This window comes from Onychostoma macrolepis, chromosome 04, assembly GCF_012432095.1.
Source record: "Onychostoma macrolepis isolate SWU-2019 chromosome 04, ASM1243209v1, whole genome shotgun sequence".
Lineage (NCBI taxonomy): Eukaryota > Metazoa > Chordata > Actinopteri > Cypriniformes > Cyprinidae > Onychostoma > Onychostoma macrolepis.
In genome coordinates this window covers 34,563,298-34,581,776 of record NC_081158.1, presented here as the reverse complement: position 1 = coordinate 34,581,776, position 18,479 = coordinate 34,563,298, and the positions used below count along the sequence as shown (strand labels likewise).

The 18,479-nt window shown below is 37.1% G+C and overlaps 2 protein-coding genes across 5 annotated transcripts in view; one reads left to right on the top strand and one right to left on the bottom strand.

The window, feature by feature from the left end:
* The window catches only part of chrm2a (cholinergic receptor, muscarinic 2a), an 81,748-nt gene that overhangs the window by 13,270 nt on the left and 49,999 nt on the right, over window positions 1-18,479 (top strand). The gene's annotated exons all lie outside the window — the stretch shown is intronic.
* The window catches only part of LOC131538698 (uncharacterized), a 32,354-nt gene that overhangs the window by 6,753 nt on the left and 7,122 nt on the right, over window positions 1-18,479 (bottom strand). The window contains exons 1-5 of one of the 4 annotated variants that reach the window (XR_009270640.1): window positions 6,589-8,349; window positions 6,429-6,470; window positions 3,612-4,383; window positions 2,848-2,921; window positions 1,418-1,635 (exon numbers count right to left, since the gene is read on the bottom strand). Coding sequence is in view for 1 of the 4 variants with exons in the window: in XM_058772730.1 (XP_058628713.1) it covers window positions 16,581-17,293 (713 nt within the window). In the remaining 3 variants the exon portion in view is untranslated. Of the gene's footprint in view, window positions 1-1,417; window positions 1,636-2,102; window positions 2,229-2,847; window positions 2,922-3,611; window positions 4,384-6,428; window positions 6,471-6,588; window positions 17,294-18,479 lie in introns of those variants that run through there. The other 3 variants (XR_009270641.1, XR_009270642.1, XM_058772730.1) reach the window with 3 other exon arrangements.

The following is an 18,479-nucleotide window of genomic DNA, read 5'->3' as shown; positions in this document are numbered from 1 at the left end:
AAGTTAATTAAACGTTTATGCTTAAAAAGTGAAAAAAAAAATTATTTGAATTAAGTTTATTTTTCTTAGCCCATTGGCAGGTATTTTGTCTCGTTTTAAGCATAAACTCACCTAATTTTAGATTAACATCAAGTCATTTTTCTTCAAGTAAATTTTGAGATATTAGTACTAGAAAACTGAATTAAACATTATTTTTGTAGTGCCTAATATTAATAAATGCTTTGGAAGTATTTTTAATTGTTGGTTCATGTTAACTAATACACTTAAGTAACATTAACAAATGGAAACTTTTTGTAAAGTGTTATCAAATGAATGTGAATAGCATCTTAAGTCAGTAATTGATATTCAACCCGAACTCATATTTGTTAATCTGAGCACAGTTTTGAGAAACACTTAAGATAACCGAGGTCTTTTTCTCAGAGGAACATCTAGAATTTAAATAAGAAGCTGTATGAAACGTCATTTTTTGAGGTCTTGAGGCAATGCTTTAGTACAGAGCTAATCTGAGCGAGCACGGAGGGCTTGTACATCCCGTTTAAAAGCCCCCCAGAGGCTCATCCCCGGGATACGGCTGACGACTGCAGGGTTATTGGCCTCTGAATGCTGCTCCACTCCTGTGACTTTGAGAGATCAGCGCTCTGTTCTAGATCACAGACATCGGCGGCTGAGCGAGGGACTTTGAAAAGCTCTGATGGTATCAGGTGTGTGTGTGCGCGTGTTGCTCAGGCACCGGAGAGTGTTTTCCTCTTCCTTTTAATGAAATATCCCGGCTACGTGGGTTTGATTGCTTTCTGTGGCTAATTCAAGTTTTTAAAGCTTTTATCTTTTGGATGAGTACACGTAGGAATGAAAGATTATTTGATAGGGCTTCTTTTTGTAGTTTTACCACACGTCTCCGTTTTTTAATAGCCATTTTGCCTTGTTTGAAGATTTGCACTCATGTCTCACTTCAGCACTTTGCACTTTCGGTAGATGTTTTTGCTCGCCAGATTACATCTGTTTATTGTAACGTTTTTCATTTTGAAAGGATTTCACTGTTTTTGCTCAAGTTCTTCATATATGGCAGCTTATTGTGGGGCTTGTAATTACACCATTAGTGTTGCTCTGAAAGGGAAATGAAAGCCTTCAAGCCAAAGAAATGGCATTAAAATGAAATGGCTAGAAATTTACATCACAAACAGACAGCTGAAAACATTGCACTGTTTCTAAAAGGCTTTCTGAAAACACCGTATAGTTTGCGATGTTAACAAAACTTCGCCTGTGGTTTCCGTCAGTGAGGACGGGTTTATGTTTTAGCTGTAGAGCCGGTCTGCTGTCGTTATATGTGGAACGCTCTAATACTGCAGTGAATGAGAGGCTCTTAAAAACCAGCAGAGACCCAGTTTTCCACACAGCAGAATCTGCCTGTTCTGATTACCGGTTCAGTCCGGGGAGCAGGTACGGAGCGGTTTTGACTGAGTTTATTCCTGAGAGCTCCAGCGCTGTCACACTCAGAACCGGTCCTGGCATTTACATCTCCAGACAGCAGAACATCGCCCTGGGCCTGGAAAGTACCACTTCCAGTCTGGAGCTCGTGGAAGAACGACCTTGTTATTCTAGCGGCTCGTTTCAGGCGGAGCGTCAGGACTGTCTGTACTGAATCAGAACAGGGTCATTATCAGCATAGAAAACATATGATTTCACATTACATTAAACAATCAGGAGAACTGTCCATGCAAACCCACGAAAGTACTTATATACAAGAGAAAATATGTAAAATTATATATTTATATTCATTATAAACATAATATTGACCCTGCATCACAAAAGCAGTCATCAGTAGCACAGGTACATTGTACAGCAATAGCCACCAATACATTGTATGGGTCAAAATTATCCATTTTTCTTTTATGCCATCGGATGCAAAATTCACTTTTCAAGTTGTTTGAACATAAATGTGTGTTGGACGTGTGTGTACACATCCGTCCTATAATGATAAAAATCCACCCAGTGTTTTTTTTAAAATCCCCTTTCTCAAATCAGGCCGTTCTGAGATTCCTGTCAGAATGACGTAGTTCTGTACAGGCCCCTCCCACGATAGTTGATTGACAAGACCGTCTTACCTTAGACCCGCCCTGAGTGAGCCGAGAGCTGTCCATCATTGTGTCGACTCCGGTGCAGGGGAAGACAAGACGTCTCAGATTAAGCGATTGAAGTGTTTAGTTGTTGGATGTAATAATGAATAAAGCAGTCCTCATTTACTCCCGACATCTGAGCCACTGAAGACGCAGAGGATTAACAATACTTTCACTTTGAAGTGAATGCGCCGATCCCCGATCTGCCAAAACGCGTCTATGTTCACTTGAATCATTCGTGATCATCTACAGAAGAAGTGAGTATAACGGTTTTTATGACTCTTTGCAAATCGCCTTTCCTAATAACGTGCTAGTTAGCCAGCTTCGCGGCTGAAGTTTACAGTACGGCTCGTCACTCCATGGAAGAGAGGGGCGGGGTCAGCAGAGCTCATTAGCATTTAAAAATGTGTTTTTTAAACTACCGTTGAGGAATTTTAACCAAAGTATGTTATAGACTTTTCATTAATCTCAATTTTAAAAAATTGACCGTTATGACTGGTTTTGTGGTCCAGGGACACACACACATACATACACACACACACACACATATATATATATATATATATATATATATATACATATATATTTAACTTAAGATAAACATACATAAGCTGAACGTAGAAACTGCTATGTTATTTTGCTAAACATCACTTCATTTCACATCACTTCACAAATGCCATTTTCAACACTCAATGTTGTTTTATTGTATATTTCCACAAAATCTCAAACTTACATTTGTCTTCCAATGTCTCAATATCACGAAATGTCAAAATCTCACGAAACCTCTCAAGAAGTGTCACATTTCACCTAAAATCAAAAGACAGAATAAGAAATTAAATTTTTCATATATTAGGACTTATTTTAATGACAATTAAACACATCTACCCTGAAATTCACATTACTCTAACATGAATATTTTCTTAATTATTATTTATAACAATTAAATAATAATTAAGTACTGCCTTTAATTTAAGCTTATTTAAACTGTAATTTAGGCTAATTTGAAATATTTGTATTGCAGTTTTATTATTGTAATATAGTGAAGAAAATAATGTATTACAGTAATTAAAATCACCATTGACAAAAATTACACAGTAAAAATTAAAAAAGGAAATGAAACTATATAAAACATTTGAATGATTTACAATAATGGGACTTACATTATGACATTATTTTCAAGACAATTAAACAAATTTATCCCAAAATTCACATTAATGTAATGTGAAAACAATATTTTTTAATTATGAATGTACTGTGTTTCATTTATGCTTATTTACATTGTAATTTATGCTAATTTAAATTATTTGTATCACAGTATTTTAATTGTAATGCAGTGAAGAAAATACTGTATTACAGTAATTACAATCACAATTAACTAACAAAAATTACAAAATAAAAATTGAAAACTAAAAATGAAACATTTGTATGCATTACAGTAATGACAATTTTAGGGACAATGTGTTTAACTGCAATAAAATGCGCAAAAAATCTACATACATAATTCATCTTTCCATTTACTACAGTTTTCTTAAGAAATCTGAATGAGAGAATGAGAGCATATTTAACATCACAGATATTTGGACATTTCAGCAGCTCAATAAGCTTCAGAGGAGAGAACCTGTCAAAACATTTCATTATGAATATGAAGCTATAGCAATAACTGCTGCTTCAATATCATAACCTCATTTCCAGCTCTCTCTCTTTTCTCTTCGTGTCGCTGAGATCTGACATGCACTGAGCGCTGCATATATATATATATATATATATATATATATATATATATATATATGTGTGTGTGTGTGTGTGTGTGTTTCTGTGGATGTATGAACATGATGCATGAACTTCAGCCTTGAGGTCATCTATAAATTCTATGCATATTGAAAATTTGCATAGTGTCCGTAATACAGAAATAATATGAGTATTCTGTCTTGAATCTGTGTCATGCTGATGATGACCTTGTCTGTGGATCTGAGATTTGGCATCGACGTGTGTGTGTGTGTGTGTGTGTTCACACTCCACCATCACTCAACAATCAGCCAACCATAACCATAACGCTGACAGCAGAGCGGTCGGGAACGCGTCGGATGCTCTGGAAGTGTGTTTTGGAGTATGTGTGAGATATTCCCTCTCATCTCCGACAGGCAGGAAAGGGCCATCGGTCACACATGTGTCCGGTGGCTTTGAAGTGTTTTCTGCCATGTTAGCGGTCAGGAGGGCTTCATCGCAGTGATTTTCCCCTGGAGAGCGAGACCGAGCAGGTATTCCTGCACTGTAAAAAAAAAAAATAATCGTAAAAAAACGGTCAAATGACTGGCAGCTACGGCTGCCAAACAAAAATCTTAAATTATAGTAAAATATCTTAATAGAAATAAAGTGCAAAAAAAAATATTTTACAGGAATTTTCATTAAAGGTTTTACAGAAAAAAATAACAATTTTTTTGTTTCAATTACGATATTTTACTTGAATTTTACCGGGTTTTTTTACAGGACTTTTTTTTTTACAGTGTAAACCCCTTATTTTACAGATTTTCCCTAGATTATTACAATAAAAGCACTAAATGTTCTACAGAGAAACACTGTTATTTTACAAATCATTACAATCAAGAACCTTCAATAAAGTGTCAAAGCATGCTCAAGATGGAAAATTAGTTTTATTTGGAAGACAAAATACAAAGTCTGTACAAATGTCATATAAAATAAAAATTTTACATTTCAGTTTTTAAGAAATACAGCACAATTACATTTAAAATACTGTACTGATGAAGAGCATAGAACAGTTTCATCAAAATGTTGAATTAAATATTCAACTTAAAGGACAAGTTCACTTCCAGAATAAATATTTCCTGGTAATGTACTCACCCCCATGCCATCCAAGATGTTCATGTCTTTCTTTACTCAGTCAAAAAGAAATTAAAGTTTTTGAGAAAAAAAACATTCCAGGATTTTTCTCCATATAGTGGACTTCAGTGGGAGCCAACTGCAATATTTTCCTCAAAAACCTTAATTTCTTTTCAACAACCTTGGATGACATGGGGGGTGAATAAATTATCAGCACATTTTTATTCTGGAATTGAACTCTTTTAAAACTCAAGAAATACAAAACTGATATATCTACAAGATTGTCAAGATTGATTCTAAAGCAATTTTATTATTCAGATGTAAATTTACATTATCAATGAATTCTTCATAAACAATTCTTCAGAGCCCCCAGGAGGAACTGAATAACTAAAAATTGCATTTCTATCTTATCAGTTAGGGTTACTCTCATTATGAAGTCATAATTTTAATATTCTACTGACTCCAGTGGGCTCCATATACAGCTGTGTCCAAAATGATTAGAACACTAGTATTATCAGCAGCTAAAAAATGGTTCTAAGTCAGTTATTTCTATCTTTTGCTGTAGTGTGTCAGAAGGAAATATCAGTTTACATTTCCAAACATTAATTTTGCCATTAATTGTAATAATCCAGAGAGATTTTTGTCTGACAGCAGCCAGTGCTCCACACAGAGATCTGATCATCATCAGTCTGAAACAGAACAAACTGAGACAGACTAAATCCAGAAGAACTGTGTCTCCAAGATGCTTCAAGAAACCTACCAGCAAAGCTCCTCAGAAACTAACCACAAGTGCACCGAGGGCAAAAGCTGCTTTAAACGCAAAGGATGGTCAATTTAGTTAATATAAGTTAATTGATAAAATGTATTTATTACATTATTTTTGACAGCATCCTCATTTTACAGAATTTTTACAGAAGTGCCTGAAACGTTTAGCTTTGCAGGTAGGTTTCTTGAAGCATCTTGGAGGCGTTGCCACAGTTCTTCTGGATTTAGACGCTGAGATCAGATCTCTGTGTGGAGCACTGGCTGTTTTCAGACTCCTTGTGCAAACAAAAATCTCACTGGATTATTACAATTAATAGAAAAATGAATGCTTGGAAATGTAAACTGATATTTCCTACCGACACACTACAGCAAAAGATAGAAATAACTGACTTAAAACCATTTTTAACTAGTGTTCTAATCATTTTGGGCACCACTGTAGCTCTGATAATATATGTAGACAAAGTTGACAAACATATGCATTTTATTTCTGAATTCTAGCTATATTAGTGAAATAATAAGTAAAACCAAAACATACAACAAAAGGTCCATGACTCTAAACCAGAAGTGACAGACAGCTGTATTAGCTGGGGGTAAAAGTCAGAAGTCACCTGTTTTGTCTGGTATTAAAACAAATTAATAACATACTGCGAACATTCCTTTAAAAATAAATTAATGTTAGTATGTCTTATAATGTTAGACATGAATACTCACTTCCTCTGAAGATCATGTGGTAGAAGATTTTCATTCTCAAAACTTCTGGATCATGAGGGGGAAGCACGCACACACACACACACACACATTATTATTAATTTGTTTAATAAAACACTATCTACTTACTGACAGAGACGTGGGCTTGTAAAAATGTACTCACCAGCTCCATACAAAATGTTCACAGCTGATTCATCCTGGTTTACATACAGTATTCTTCTCAAAGGATCATGCCTTCCGGTCCTCTGTTAAATGAGTTTACATCACAGTGTTCTCAGGTTACTCATTTCAAAGTTCTGTCACTTTTTTCTTATGAGTTTGATCTCAAAACTAGCTGACAGTATGGGTGGGCGATATGACCATATTATTTCACAATATAGGAAATTTGACTTCACAATAACAATATATCGCAATATCACATATATAAGATCAAAGTAGCAAATTACAAACAATAGGACTAATGCAATAGAACAAAGACAAGTTAAATACATTTTGTGATGTTCTCTTCAGTATTTTGTTGTTTGATTAAAATTATGACCGACTGCAGGTAACGTTAGGCTAAATTATACTGCTGTCACTTTAAGAACAAAATGCACAAATCTAGTATACTGACACGTCACCGAGTTTCCACCTGAATGTTTATCTTGACTCAACTTTAAGTAGTACTGTGTTATGAGGAAATATATTGCGCTTCATATCATCGCCACGACATGGTCATATATCGCTCAGCCCTAGCTAACAGTATTAGCACATACTAACAAAACACAGGTAGGACACTGAGACGTGTAATCGCGATTAGTATCTCACTTCACTGACACTGCTGCGACAGTGTATAATCAAATTTGACCGGGAAAACGGCGCGCTCGCTAGTCATTGGCCAGATTCCTGAGTGACAGTCAGATTAACCAACCAAACACTGAGCGACAGCAAATAGCGTTTCAACTATGATAAAAATAATAACTTGTTTTAAGTGAAAGATTACAAATGTGTATTTTTGTTTATTTTTATTTGTAGGCTGTTACATTTAATTAATTGATCAAATGGTGATTTCACATTATGCTTACAACCCGGGTTAGGTGCATCTGTGCTATTCACTGTTCACCACCCGTCATTTCCCTCTGATTTTAGGGTTAAGTTAGGTTTAGGGCCAGAGGGACTATGTTTTTAGACAAGATCAATAAAATATGCTGATTCAGGAACAGGTCTTACTTGGCAAAATCATGGCAGTCGTGTGTGTGTACATGTTTGGCTATACTTGTGCGGTTATACATGACCAATAAGCACCCTTTTGTATTTTAACAAATCCATGATCTTTCTTTTAGAAGCACCAGTTGTGTGGTATTTTCTGTATTTGGCCCTTCAGTGTTACACAGCCTGCTAGTTAGTCCTCTGTCCACCATAACACTTATTTTAAAATACTGCCATAACTGCATGCAAGTTACAAAATTTGCCTACATACTTTTATTTAATAGCATAGATATTGCAAGCTATTGACAGCAGTAGGACTTTATAGCATTTGTGATATGAGACTGTAAAGAAAGTAAACTGGTGAACTTCTCACCATGTGACAGTCTGTTTTTTAGTTATTCAAAAGTAAAGACAATGTATAGGTTGGCCCTAAGAGCGATGTTCATGAACATTGTGGTCCTTCCCACATAGCAAGTGATCTTGGCCCAAATGTGGCCTCAAGCTGGCACTGCTGTCGGCAATGGCATGTACCCTTTCAGCCAGAGCTGGGCAATGATGGAACAGCGTGGATCATGGCAAACAATACGAGGGCCGATTGTTGGTGGGAGGAGTGTGGTCCAGATCAGGCTTGTGATCTGACAGAATATTATGTGACCCATAATAAACAAGATAAATAAAATATTGCATTAAAAATATTACAGAAATTTTAATGAAGTGTAGTATTGTTTAAATTTAATCTTTGAAATAGCAAGTCAAAACAGAACTAAACATATTTCAAAATTAAGCAAATCAATAAATTAGTCAACTGCATTAAACTATTAAATTGCACTTAATTATAATTTTATGTTATATATTATTCTCAGTACAAATAATATTAGAATCCTTACAGAGAGAGATCAATTAACTATTATCATGCAATATTTATTTGGTTTACCATGGGGCACATACATTTATTAATATGCTGTCATGCACAAGCGTTAAATAAAATGATCATAAAAGTATTTTATTTTTATTCAAATCTTCGGTATCTGTGTGATGCTTTGTGTGAGGAACAGATCCAAATACCAAACCATTCATCAGCGATATATATCTCTCTCCTCTGTAGCTATAGTAACAATTTCAAAATTTGCCGTTAAGAAGTTTTACGGCAGCGATATCAAACGCTCATTGGCTCTCGCTGGTTTCGTCATAGATTGCGACATGCCGTGTTTCCTTCAGGGAGTTGATCAGGATAGTATTTTCAGCGTTTAACAACTTAAATTATGCCTTGCTCCTCTCACTAAACTATTATATTCCGCCAGAGAGGACCGCGACTGCATCGCTGGACTACTGTGGTACTGCTTTTTGACATTTCGGCAATAAATTCTTGTGATTACACGTGTCTGTCGGTTACATTTCTCTTATAGACTGTATACTTTATACACTCACTCTTTATTGGTTGATTTGTTTTCTTTATAAAATTAAAACTTTTTTAATGCAATAATTTTTTTTTATTGCATGGTTACATGATTCGTGTATTTTAAGGCTGATTTTCTCTTCTATATATTTCTATTCTGTATAAAATTACAGAGTTCGAATGTAAAAATACACCTAAATATAAAACTAATAAGATTTACTTTAAAATGACAAAAAAGAACATTAAATTGATAGTTTGGACATAAACCTTTAATATAATGAGCTACGTATATTTTTTACTTACAGATTATTTTTGTAATTTTACGTAAATTTGTAAAATAATTTAACAAAACTGGAAATATACTGTATAAATATTCCAGTAATTATTTGCTTAAAAATGAGAATCACTGTAATTTTTCATTAATGGAATAATACTTAAAATAACAGTCAAGTTGTTAATTTACAGATATTGTTTGTAATTTTACAGAGTTTTGAACATAATTTAAGACACAAAAATACTGTAAAAATAATACAGTAATTTTCCTGTATAAAAATACAAATTACTGTAATTTGTCTTTAATGATATAGTACCTAAAATAACAGTGAAGTTGTTAATTTACAGATATTGTTTGTAATTTTAGAGTTTTGAACATAATTTAAGACACAAATAATACAGTAATTTTCCTGTATAAAAAATACAAATTACTGTAATTTGTCTTTAATGATATAGTACCTAAAATAACAGTGAAGTTGTTACTTTACAGATATTGTTTGTAATTTTAGAGTTTTGAACATAATTTAAGACACAAAAAATACTGTAAAAATAATACAGTAATTTTCCTGTATAAAAAATACAAATTACTGTAATTTGTCTTTAATGATATAGTACCTAAAATAACAGTCAAGTTGTTAATTTACAGATATTGTTTGTAATTATACTACGTTTTGAATGTAATTTGAAATAACAGAAAACTACTGTAAAAAAAATTACAGTTATATTCTGTAAAATTTGTTTGTTTTTGTTTTTTTTGTACAGTGTGCCGGAGAGCTTTCTGCTGATTTTAAAGTGCTTCATAAGTACCGTAATTAACCCACAACATCTGTCCCGCTAAGAGACTTTAATCAGACTTTAAAAGCCTGATTAAAATTTGAACTGTACAATATATATTTTTTTTCTAAGTAGAAAGTCAACATGAAATGGCGTTTACAACTTATCTGACTTATGTAACGTGACATGTATCATAATAAAACGGGAAATTCAATGAGATTAAAATATAGGGCAGGACTTTATCCTTGGGGAGCTGATTGGAAGAGCGTTTCATGGCAGAAATGAACACGTCTTACATGGTGCTTACATGTTAACATGGTTAATACAACAATTACATGGTGAACCTCATGAAACTATATATACTCATGAAAATATATATTTTAGATTATGACATTATTTTCATAACTAAGCACAAGAATTATATGCAAAAACAGTTATTTAAATTGAACACCATTTAAAGTAACAAGTATTTAAACATCATGGTAGTATTTACTGTACTGCTCTCAAATCATGAATGAATGAATAAATGAATCAATCTTGTAAAAGTCAAATGTCCAGATGCGTTAAAATAAAGAGAATTAGGGGGAAATTAGCTTAAATGTCATTAAAATAAACTCACAATAGAAAAATAAATGTCTTCATGAAATGAAATAAAATATAATTATTTTCAAACAAGCAAAAAAATAATAAAATAAATGTTTTTAATAGTCACCTTTGAGAATAATGGGAATTAAGAACAATCTTTTAAAATGTCCAGATGCATTACAATAATGAGAATTTGGAGGAAAGAGCTTGAATGTCATTAAAATAAACTCTCAATACAAAACAGGCTAAATTTTCTGTATGGAAATAAAATTAAACAATTTCTTATTTCTTTTCTTTTGATTTTAGAGTGAAATGTGAGCTGAGATTCAAGTAGTTATTTGACTGCTACTCATGATTATTACAAAAAGGAAAATAATTTCAAAGGCAAAGCCATTTTTTATTTTAGAATACTAAAAGAATTGTTCAACAAGACCAGGAAAGTAAATAGGGTCAATTTAGATGTCATGTTGACTTGAAGTGATTGTCACATCAGGTATAATGAGACCTGACGCGGTAAATCACACACACTCCTCTCCAAAACTTTAAAGATTTATAACACTCGCCGACTCACTTTACCACCTGCAGCATTTTTTTTTTACATCACCACGTTATAGCCGCGCGCTGTGTGTGTGTTTGTGTGAGAGAGACAACGCTTCGACTGTGGCGTTTGATTGAGAATGTCTGCTCTGCGTTTCGATGGCAGCCCCAGTGCATGCTGGGATTGATTGAGCTGTCCCGGCGCCCCCCAAACCTGTCAGCCTCTGGAGTTATGACATCATCAGGCCCCTCATAAGGCTCTCCATTGTTTTGAAATGAAAGAACATCAATTTCCTGCCCAGTGAAGCCTACGGGATGATTTGTGGCTGCTATTATCCTGCCAGAGTGTGGCGAGAGCGCAAAAATAAGGACTCTGAGAGAGAGAAAGAGAGACGAGGAAAGTTCTCTCCGTCTAATCACCTGAGACAGGTAACAGCGCTGCATACCTGCCACATCCGCATGCGCAGCGGCCCCAAAAGCAATTTAGACTCATAAGACACTTAATAATGAAAATTCTGTCATACTCACACTTCATTCCGTATTGACTTTTTCTCTTCTGCGGAGTACAAAAAACAGAGAGTTGCAGAGTCAGTGCTTATTCATAATAGAGACGGATGCTGTCGAGCTCTGAAAAGAATAAAAGTGATCGAATTGATCAAAAGTGACAAAAGTAAGCATAACTGTTCCAAACTTTTGATTGGCAGTGAATATAAAAGTTAATGTTAAATGAATGTTAAAGTGCATTTAAGATGCAGACGGTCAACCAGGCAGTGCAGAAGATGCTCTGGTTGTGATTTCATATGAACAGCCATTTTTCCAATTATTTTCCATTCTGCCGAGCCAGGATTGACATCAATGTCAAACCTGGCTGAAGCTCCATATCTGATCCAAATGGGATTCGACTACAGCGGAGGGGAGGATTTTAATCAAATAATGAATTTTGGTGTTTACTTCACACGAAGTACTTTTGAACTTCTGACGACTTAAAAAATAACGCTTTTGAAACGTATAGATCATATTCATTTGTCATTTCTGGATCTTGACAGCCCAATATACAAAAACCTCACACTGAAACATTGTGCAATATATCCTCCTTCCACAGAAGAAAGTAAATCATGCAGTTTTGGAATGACATGAGGGGGAGAAAATGATGGCATAATGTCATTTTTGGTTGAAGTGTCCAGATATTTCTGGGTGCATTGTACCTAAACACCCACCTAGCTCTCAAGCGGGCAGCGACTGTCTGTCCGTGTTTCTCGATGGGCTTTAATCTATCAGCGCACCATAGAAAGTGCTGAACGCGGCGGAAAGTTTCATCAGGGAAGTTGCTGTCTTGGTGATACAGTGAGATCAGCTTTTCATACCAAAATGAGAATTTCACTTTTTCAAAGGCACAGCCGTAAACTTTCACCCAGAGATTCTCACACACACACACACACACACTCCGCCATGCATCGGCACACAATGGTCTCTAAAGAGTTCGTGCTTATATTAAGAGCGCACTTCCACGGACGTTCGGTGTTCTCCGGGCAGATTGGAGCCGTCACACTGCGTGAGGCCGGACAATAGCATGAGTTATCAGACAGACGCACCTGAGTCTCTCGCCCGGCGCCGATAGACGCGCAGCACGCAGGATTAATCCCACCGCAGACACGCTACACGGCTCCAGGATCTGCCGTTGTGTTTGCTGGTCACCGCTGCTCTCTGCATACTGATGGGATATTGTTGTCTAGTTGATTAATTCAGAGGAAGTGGAGTATCAGCCGCTTCTGTGCGCACGAGAGCGTGTGTCATTGTGTTATCTGTATTTTAGCACAGTGTTCCGGCCCCAAGTCCTCAGTTTCCCAAAATTATCTGCAAACTGAATTACATCTAGAGAGCACAAAACGCTGCGAGTCTTTCCTAGCGGTTTGATCAGAACGACAGGTGTGATGCTGGAGGAAATTTCGTTTTTTGTTTGCATAAGGATGGGTTTTGGTTGAGTTCAGGTTATTAAACAAGGAAAATAGGAACTTATTATTATAAATATTTAATGTTTTATTAATTTTGCACTGATAATCCTTGCATTCTGGACAGGAAATTAAGACCAGAAACATTTCAAATTTTTTACTTGGCAAGAACACTGCAAATGTGTTAATAACCATATGTGTGATTATTCAGGAACTGTTTAACTTTTTCTTTGCTGCTGCTTATATTTTTGGGGAAACTGTGATACATTTTATTTTTCAGGATTCTTTGATGAATATAAAGTTCAAAAGAACAGCATTTATTTGAAACGGAAATATTTAGTAATTTTGTCTTTACTGTCACTTTTAATACATTTAATGTGACTTTTTTTATTATTTATTGCTGAATAATTTATTTATTTTACTTTTTAATAGCAGCATATCATGCTTTTCACAAAAATATTCAGCAGCCCAACTGTTTTCAGCATTAATAATAATCAGAAATGTTTCTCGAGCAGCAAATCAGCATATTAGAATGATTTCTGAAGACTGGAGCAATGATGCTGAAAATTCAGCTTTGATCACAGAAATAAATTACATTTTATTATATATTCAAAAAATAAAACTTATTTTAAATTGTAATAATATTTCAATATTTTTACTGTATTTTTGAACAAATAAATGCAGCCTTGTTGAGCAGAAGAGTTAAACTGTTTATAGTTTAACTTGCTCAGCAAGATGCTTACTCTTCAAACTGTTGCTCCACCATGATGACAGAATTTGATCTGACAGCAGAAAAACAATATAAAAAAATGCATGCCAATGCTTGAAAATGTATGGCAATGTTAAGAATGCATTAGGTAATGAAATGTGCATGTACAGTATCAGAATAATGCAAATTGCACTTGCGCCGCTAGAACCATCTGTGTTCACTTACAAAGTATATTTCGGGCCAAAAAGGGAGTGTGCAATTTTGCGATCGGCATGGGTCGTGTCAGGTCACAGGTCTCATTAACAGGCAGATCTCTACTCAGAACGAGTTCCGAATCACAGACACAAACTTCCCAAATAATTCAGCACAATAATCAGAGATGTCAGACAGCAGCTTTAATCTGTCATCTCTTCCGGCTGTTAGTGTGTGGGGTCGTGTGTTGACTTTTAATTTTAAGATAATGTGGCAGCACATTAGAATCTCGTTAATGCTCCAAAAAACATACGAAAACGTTTGGACTCGGTTCGTGATTGAAAAATCTTTTGATGTAAAAGCTTCTGCTTAAACGCTTGAAATCAGTTCAGCAGACACACTGTGCCTAAATTTTAATTAAAACAATTATAATAGCTGTATAGTGAAGGAAAAGGATCATCACATCTGCAGCATACCAGTTCCTCCTTAAATAAAAATCCCAGGATGCATCTGATGAAGTTGGTTGATGAATGTCAAGAGCGAGGAGCACTGGAAAATAGACAAAGAAGCATCTCAAATATAAGAAAGTTTTCATTTGTATTACATATTTTGATCGCTGCATCATTCCCACACCAGTATTATTTCAGTATCAATGGGAAACTATTGTAGTTTTTATTCACTATTTTGAATAAATATTTACATTACACACAATATTTTGTACAGTACACTATTTTGAATTCATATTTACATTATTTAGTTAGTTATTTTGTTTTGTGCTTTTGTAGTTTTTTAATGTCTATATAGTGTTTAATGTTTAAGTTTTATTTCAGTTTTAGTTTGAGGTATTTTAGTACTTGGAAAATGAAAAATGCTGTTTTGTCAACTAGCTAAAGTAAAAAAATATTTATATTAAAAAAAAATAATAAAAAATATATATATATATATATATATATATATATATATATATATGCTGAAATAAAATATTATTTATTAAAATTATTATTTTATTTTTATAGTTAACATTTATTTCAAGAAACAATTTTTTTATTTTTTTTATAGTTTTTTAGTTAACTACAGAATAATAACCCGGTCCCAGATTTCTAATTGTGTTATTTCAGAGTTTCATTTTAATACTATTCTAACATGTGGAAATTAGTCCCAATAAACGATGACTATATGAGTCCAAACCTTTGACTTCCAGTGTAACTCAACATAAAACAGAGACATTTAACTGAACTAATAAACATTTTAACAGACCACACATTCTCTACGAGGGTTTAGACATGCATTTGTATTTTTCCGTCTGTTGATCCGAACAGAGCTGTTTGTTGTGGGTTAAACAGAAGGCCATTTCCTAGTGCTAACCTCTGGTTAACCCACATTTCTGCTCCCGCGTCTATCTGGGATCTTCCCTGCTGCGGAAAGTCTTGCAGAAGAAAATTAAATTTTAAAGGGCTGCTCCCTGCAAATCTTTCATTGTTGATTTAATTATGTCTCGCAGAGCAATCCCTCGACCCTGACCTCGCTCTCAAACACACACACACACACACACACACACACACACACACCGAGCCGCTGGAGACCAGTCAAGGTTCCTCTAGCTGTTGGCTGACAATACTGACACAATCATCCTGGTTCTTCACTATTGCCAACGATAAAGACCTCATGTCATGGGAAACAGATTTCATTCTACTAAAGGAAACATTTAGAAAACTTCAGCGCTCAAAACCTCTTCTCCAATTCTAAATGAGCGTTTAATTGAAACTAAACAGTAAAAACATTAGTTCTGAACCTTTTCAAGAAATCTGCACTACCAGTTTTGTTTGAAATATGCGACCCTGGACCACAAAACCAGTCTTAAGTCGCTGGGGTATATTTGTAGCAATAGCCAAAAATACATTGTATGGGTCAAAATTATCCATTTTTCTTTTATGCCAAAAATCAGGATATTAAGTAAAGATCATGTTCCATGAAGATATTTTGTAAATTTCTTACCGTAAATGTATCAAAACTTAATTTTTGATTAGTAATATGCATTGCTAAGAATTCATTTGGACAACTTTAAAGGCGATTTTCTCAATATTTAGATTTTTTTGCACCCTCAGATTCCAGATTTTCAAATAGTTGCATCTCAGCCAAATATTGTCTGATCCTAACAAACCATACATCTGTAACAGGGCTGATGAGACGTGAGACGTGCGGATCCAAGTGCAAGCTTTTATTTACTGGCATGGTCATAAATACAGGCAAGGTCGAGCAATGGCAAACAGGTATGGCAGGGACAAGACAAAGAGTAATCCTAGGGCAAGCAAAGGTCGGTAGACAGCGATCAGTATCCGAAGGGGCTTGACGAGAGAGGTATCTGAAAATAAAGCAATAGTCCAGGTAGGGGAAAACACAATCCAAAACAGGCAGGGGAAAACTAGGAAAACTATCAGTGGCTCTGTAGTGTTGCTACGGCTAGGGGAGCGGTAAACGCATACAATACTCGGCCGTTAGGGAAACAAAGTCCAGGGTTTAAATAGAGTGTGTGATTAGTGAGAGCTGTGTGATCAGGTGTGCGTGTGATTAGTGCAATCAGCCGTGTGTGCAATCAGTGCAATGAATGATGGGAAATGATGTCCAGTGTTATGTATGGTGTGAGAGTCAATGTGGTGAACGGGTGACCTCTGGTGGTGAATGAATGGAAGTACAGACCAGATTCGTGACAGAGCCCCCCCCCAAAGAGCGGCTTCCAGACGCTCCACATAGTCTATAATCCAGGAGGGAGGTGGAGCGGAAGCGGCACAGGGGGAGGGATGGAGGGCCAGGTCCTTGTGGAAGCGGAGTGACCGGGGACCAAGGCACAGCCGGCAGAGTAGGAAGCCAGAGCAGAGTGGACAGGATTGGAGCCCAGCAGGGCGAAGCAGACAGGATTGGAGCCCACCAGGGTGAAGCAGACGGGATTGGAGCCCACCAGGGCGGAGCCGACGGGACTGGAGCCCACCAGGGAGGAGCCGATGGGACTGGAGCCCACCAGGGAGGAGCAGAAGACCACCAGAGCCAGACAGCAGACCAACACGGCGGCACAGATAGAGCAGGAGCCCACGAGGGCAGAGCAGAAGACCACCAGAGCCAGATAGTGGACCACCACAGCGGAGCAGACGGAACAGGTGGAGCAGAAGACCACCAGAGCGGGGCAGACGGACCCGAAGACCTCCACGGTGGAGCGGATAGAGCAGGAGCCCACCACGACGGATCAGGAACCCACAGCAGAGCCTGGGACCTAGGGAGAACGGAGACATAAAAAGGAGAGAGAACATGCACGGACCCAAGGACCGAGGCAGGGAACACAGAAAGTTCATTGACAGCCTCCATAGCCGTGACAGGACAGAACGAGAGTTCATTGACAGCCTCCATAGCCGTGACAGGACAGAACTAGAGTTCATTGACGGCCTTCATAGCCGTGACAGGACAGAACGAGAGTTCATTGACGGCCTCCATAGCCGGGACAGGACAGAACGAGAGTTCAGGGACAGCCCTTCTGGCTGCGACAGGACAAGACGAGGATGAGGATTCGCAGACTGCCTCCATAGCCGTGATGGGACAGGACGAGAGTTCAGGGACGGCCTCCATAGCCGTGACAGGACAGGACGAGAGTTCAGGGACAGCCCTTCTGGCTGCGACAGGACAGGACGAGGATACGCAGACGGCCTCCATAGCCGTGACAGGACAGGACAAGAGTTCAGGGACAGCCTCCTTAGCCGTGACAGGACAGGACAAGAGTTTGTGAGTGGATACCATTGACACCTCCGGAGGTTCTGCAGCGGTTGCCGCCACCTCTGGAAGTTCTACAGCAGTAACAGTCTCCTCGACTTCAACTCGACAGGATGAGAGGACATTGCTGGGCGCCACCACCGTACAAGGGGTTGAGGCGAGCCCCGCTGCTTCTGGAGGTTCTGCAGCTTGAGCCACCACCTCTGGAGAAGCTGCAGCGGGTGCCGCCACCTCAGGCAGTTCTGTGGTGGTGTACGTAGCCCAAACGCAACATAAAGCGATTCCCATCAGGGGAAGCGCTTTGGACAGAGGAATAGGAGCAGGAACAGGAGAGTTAAAGTGAGCTGGTTTGGAGATATCAGCTGCGCGTGCAGACACCAGCGGTGAATCCCTCACACTGGATATCAGACTGGGATAATGAAAGACTGACTTTGATGATCTGGGTGTGTCAGCCGGACGTGACCCGACTCTGGAAGGTCAGCAGAGACGTACTGCTGTGACTCTGGACGAACAGCTGTGACGTGCTGCTGTGACTTGACTTGGTTATTTAACAGCAACTGTGACTTGACTTAGCTCATGAAGATCAGCTTTGACTTGTCTTGACTCGTGAAAATCAGCTTTGACTTGGCTTGATTCGTGACGATCAACGGTGACTTGATTTAGTTCATGAAGATCGGCTGTGACTTGGCTTGACT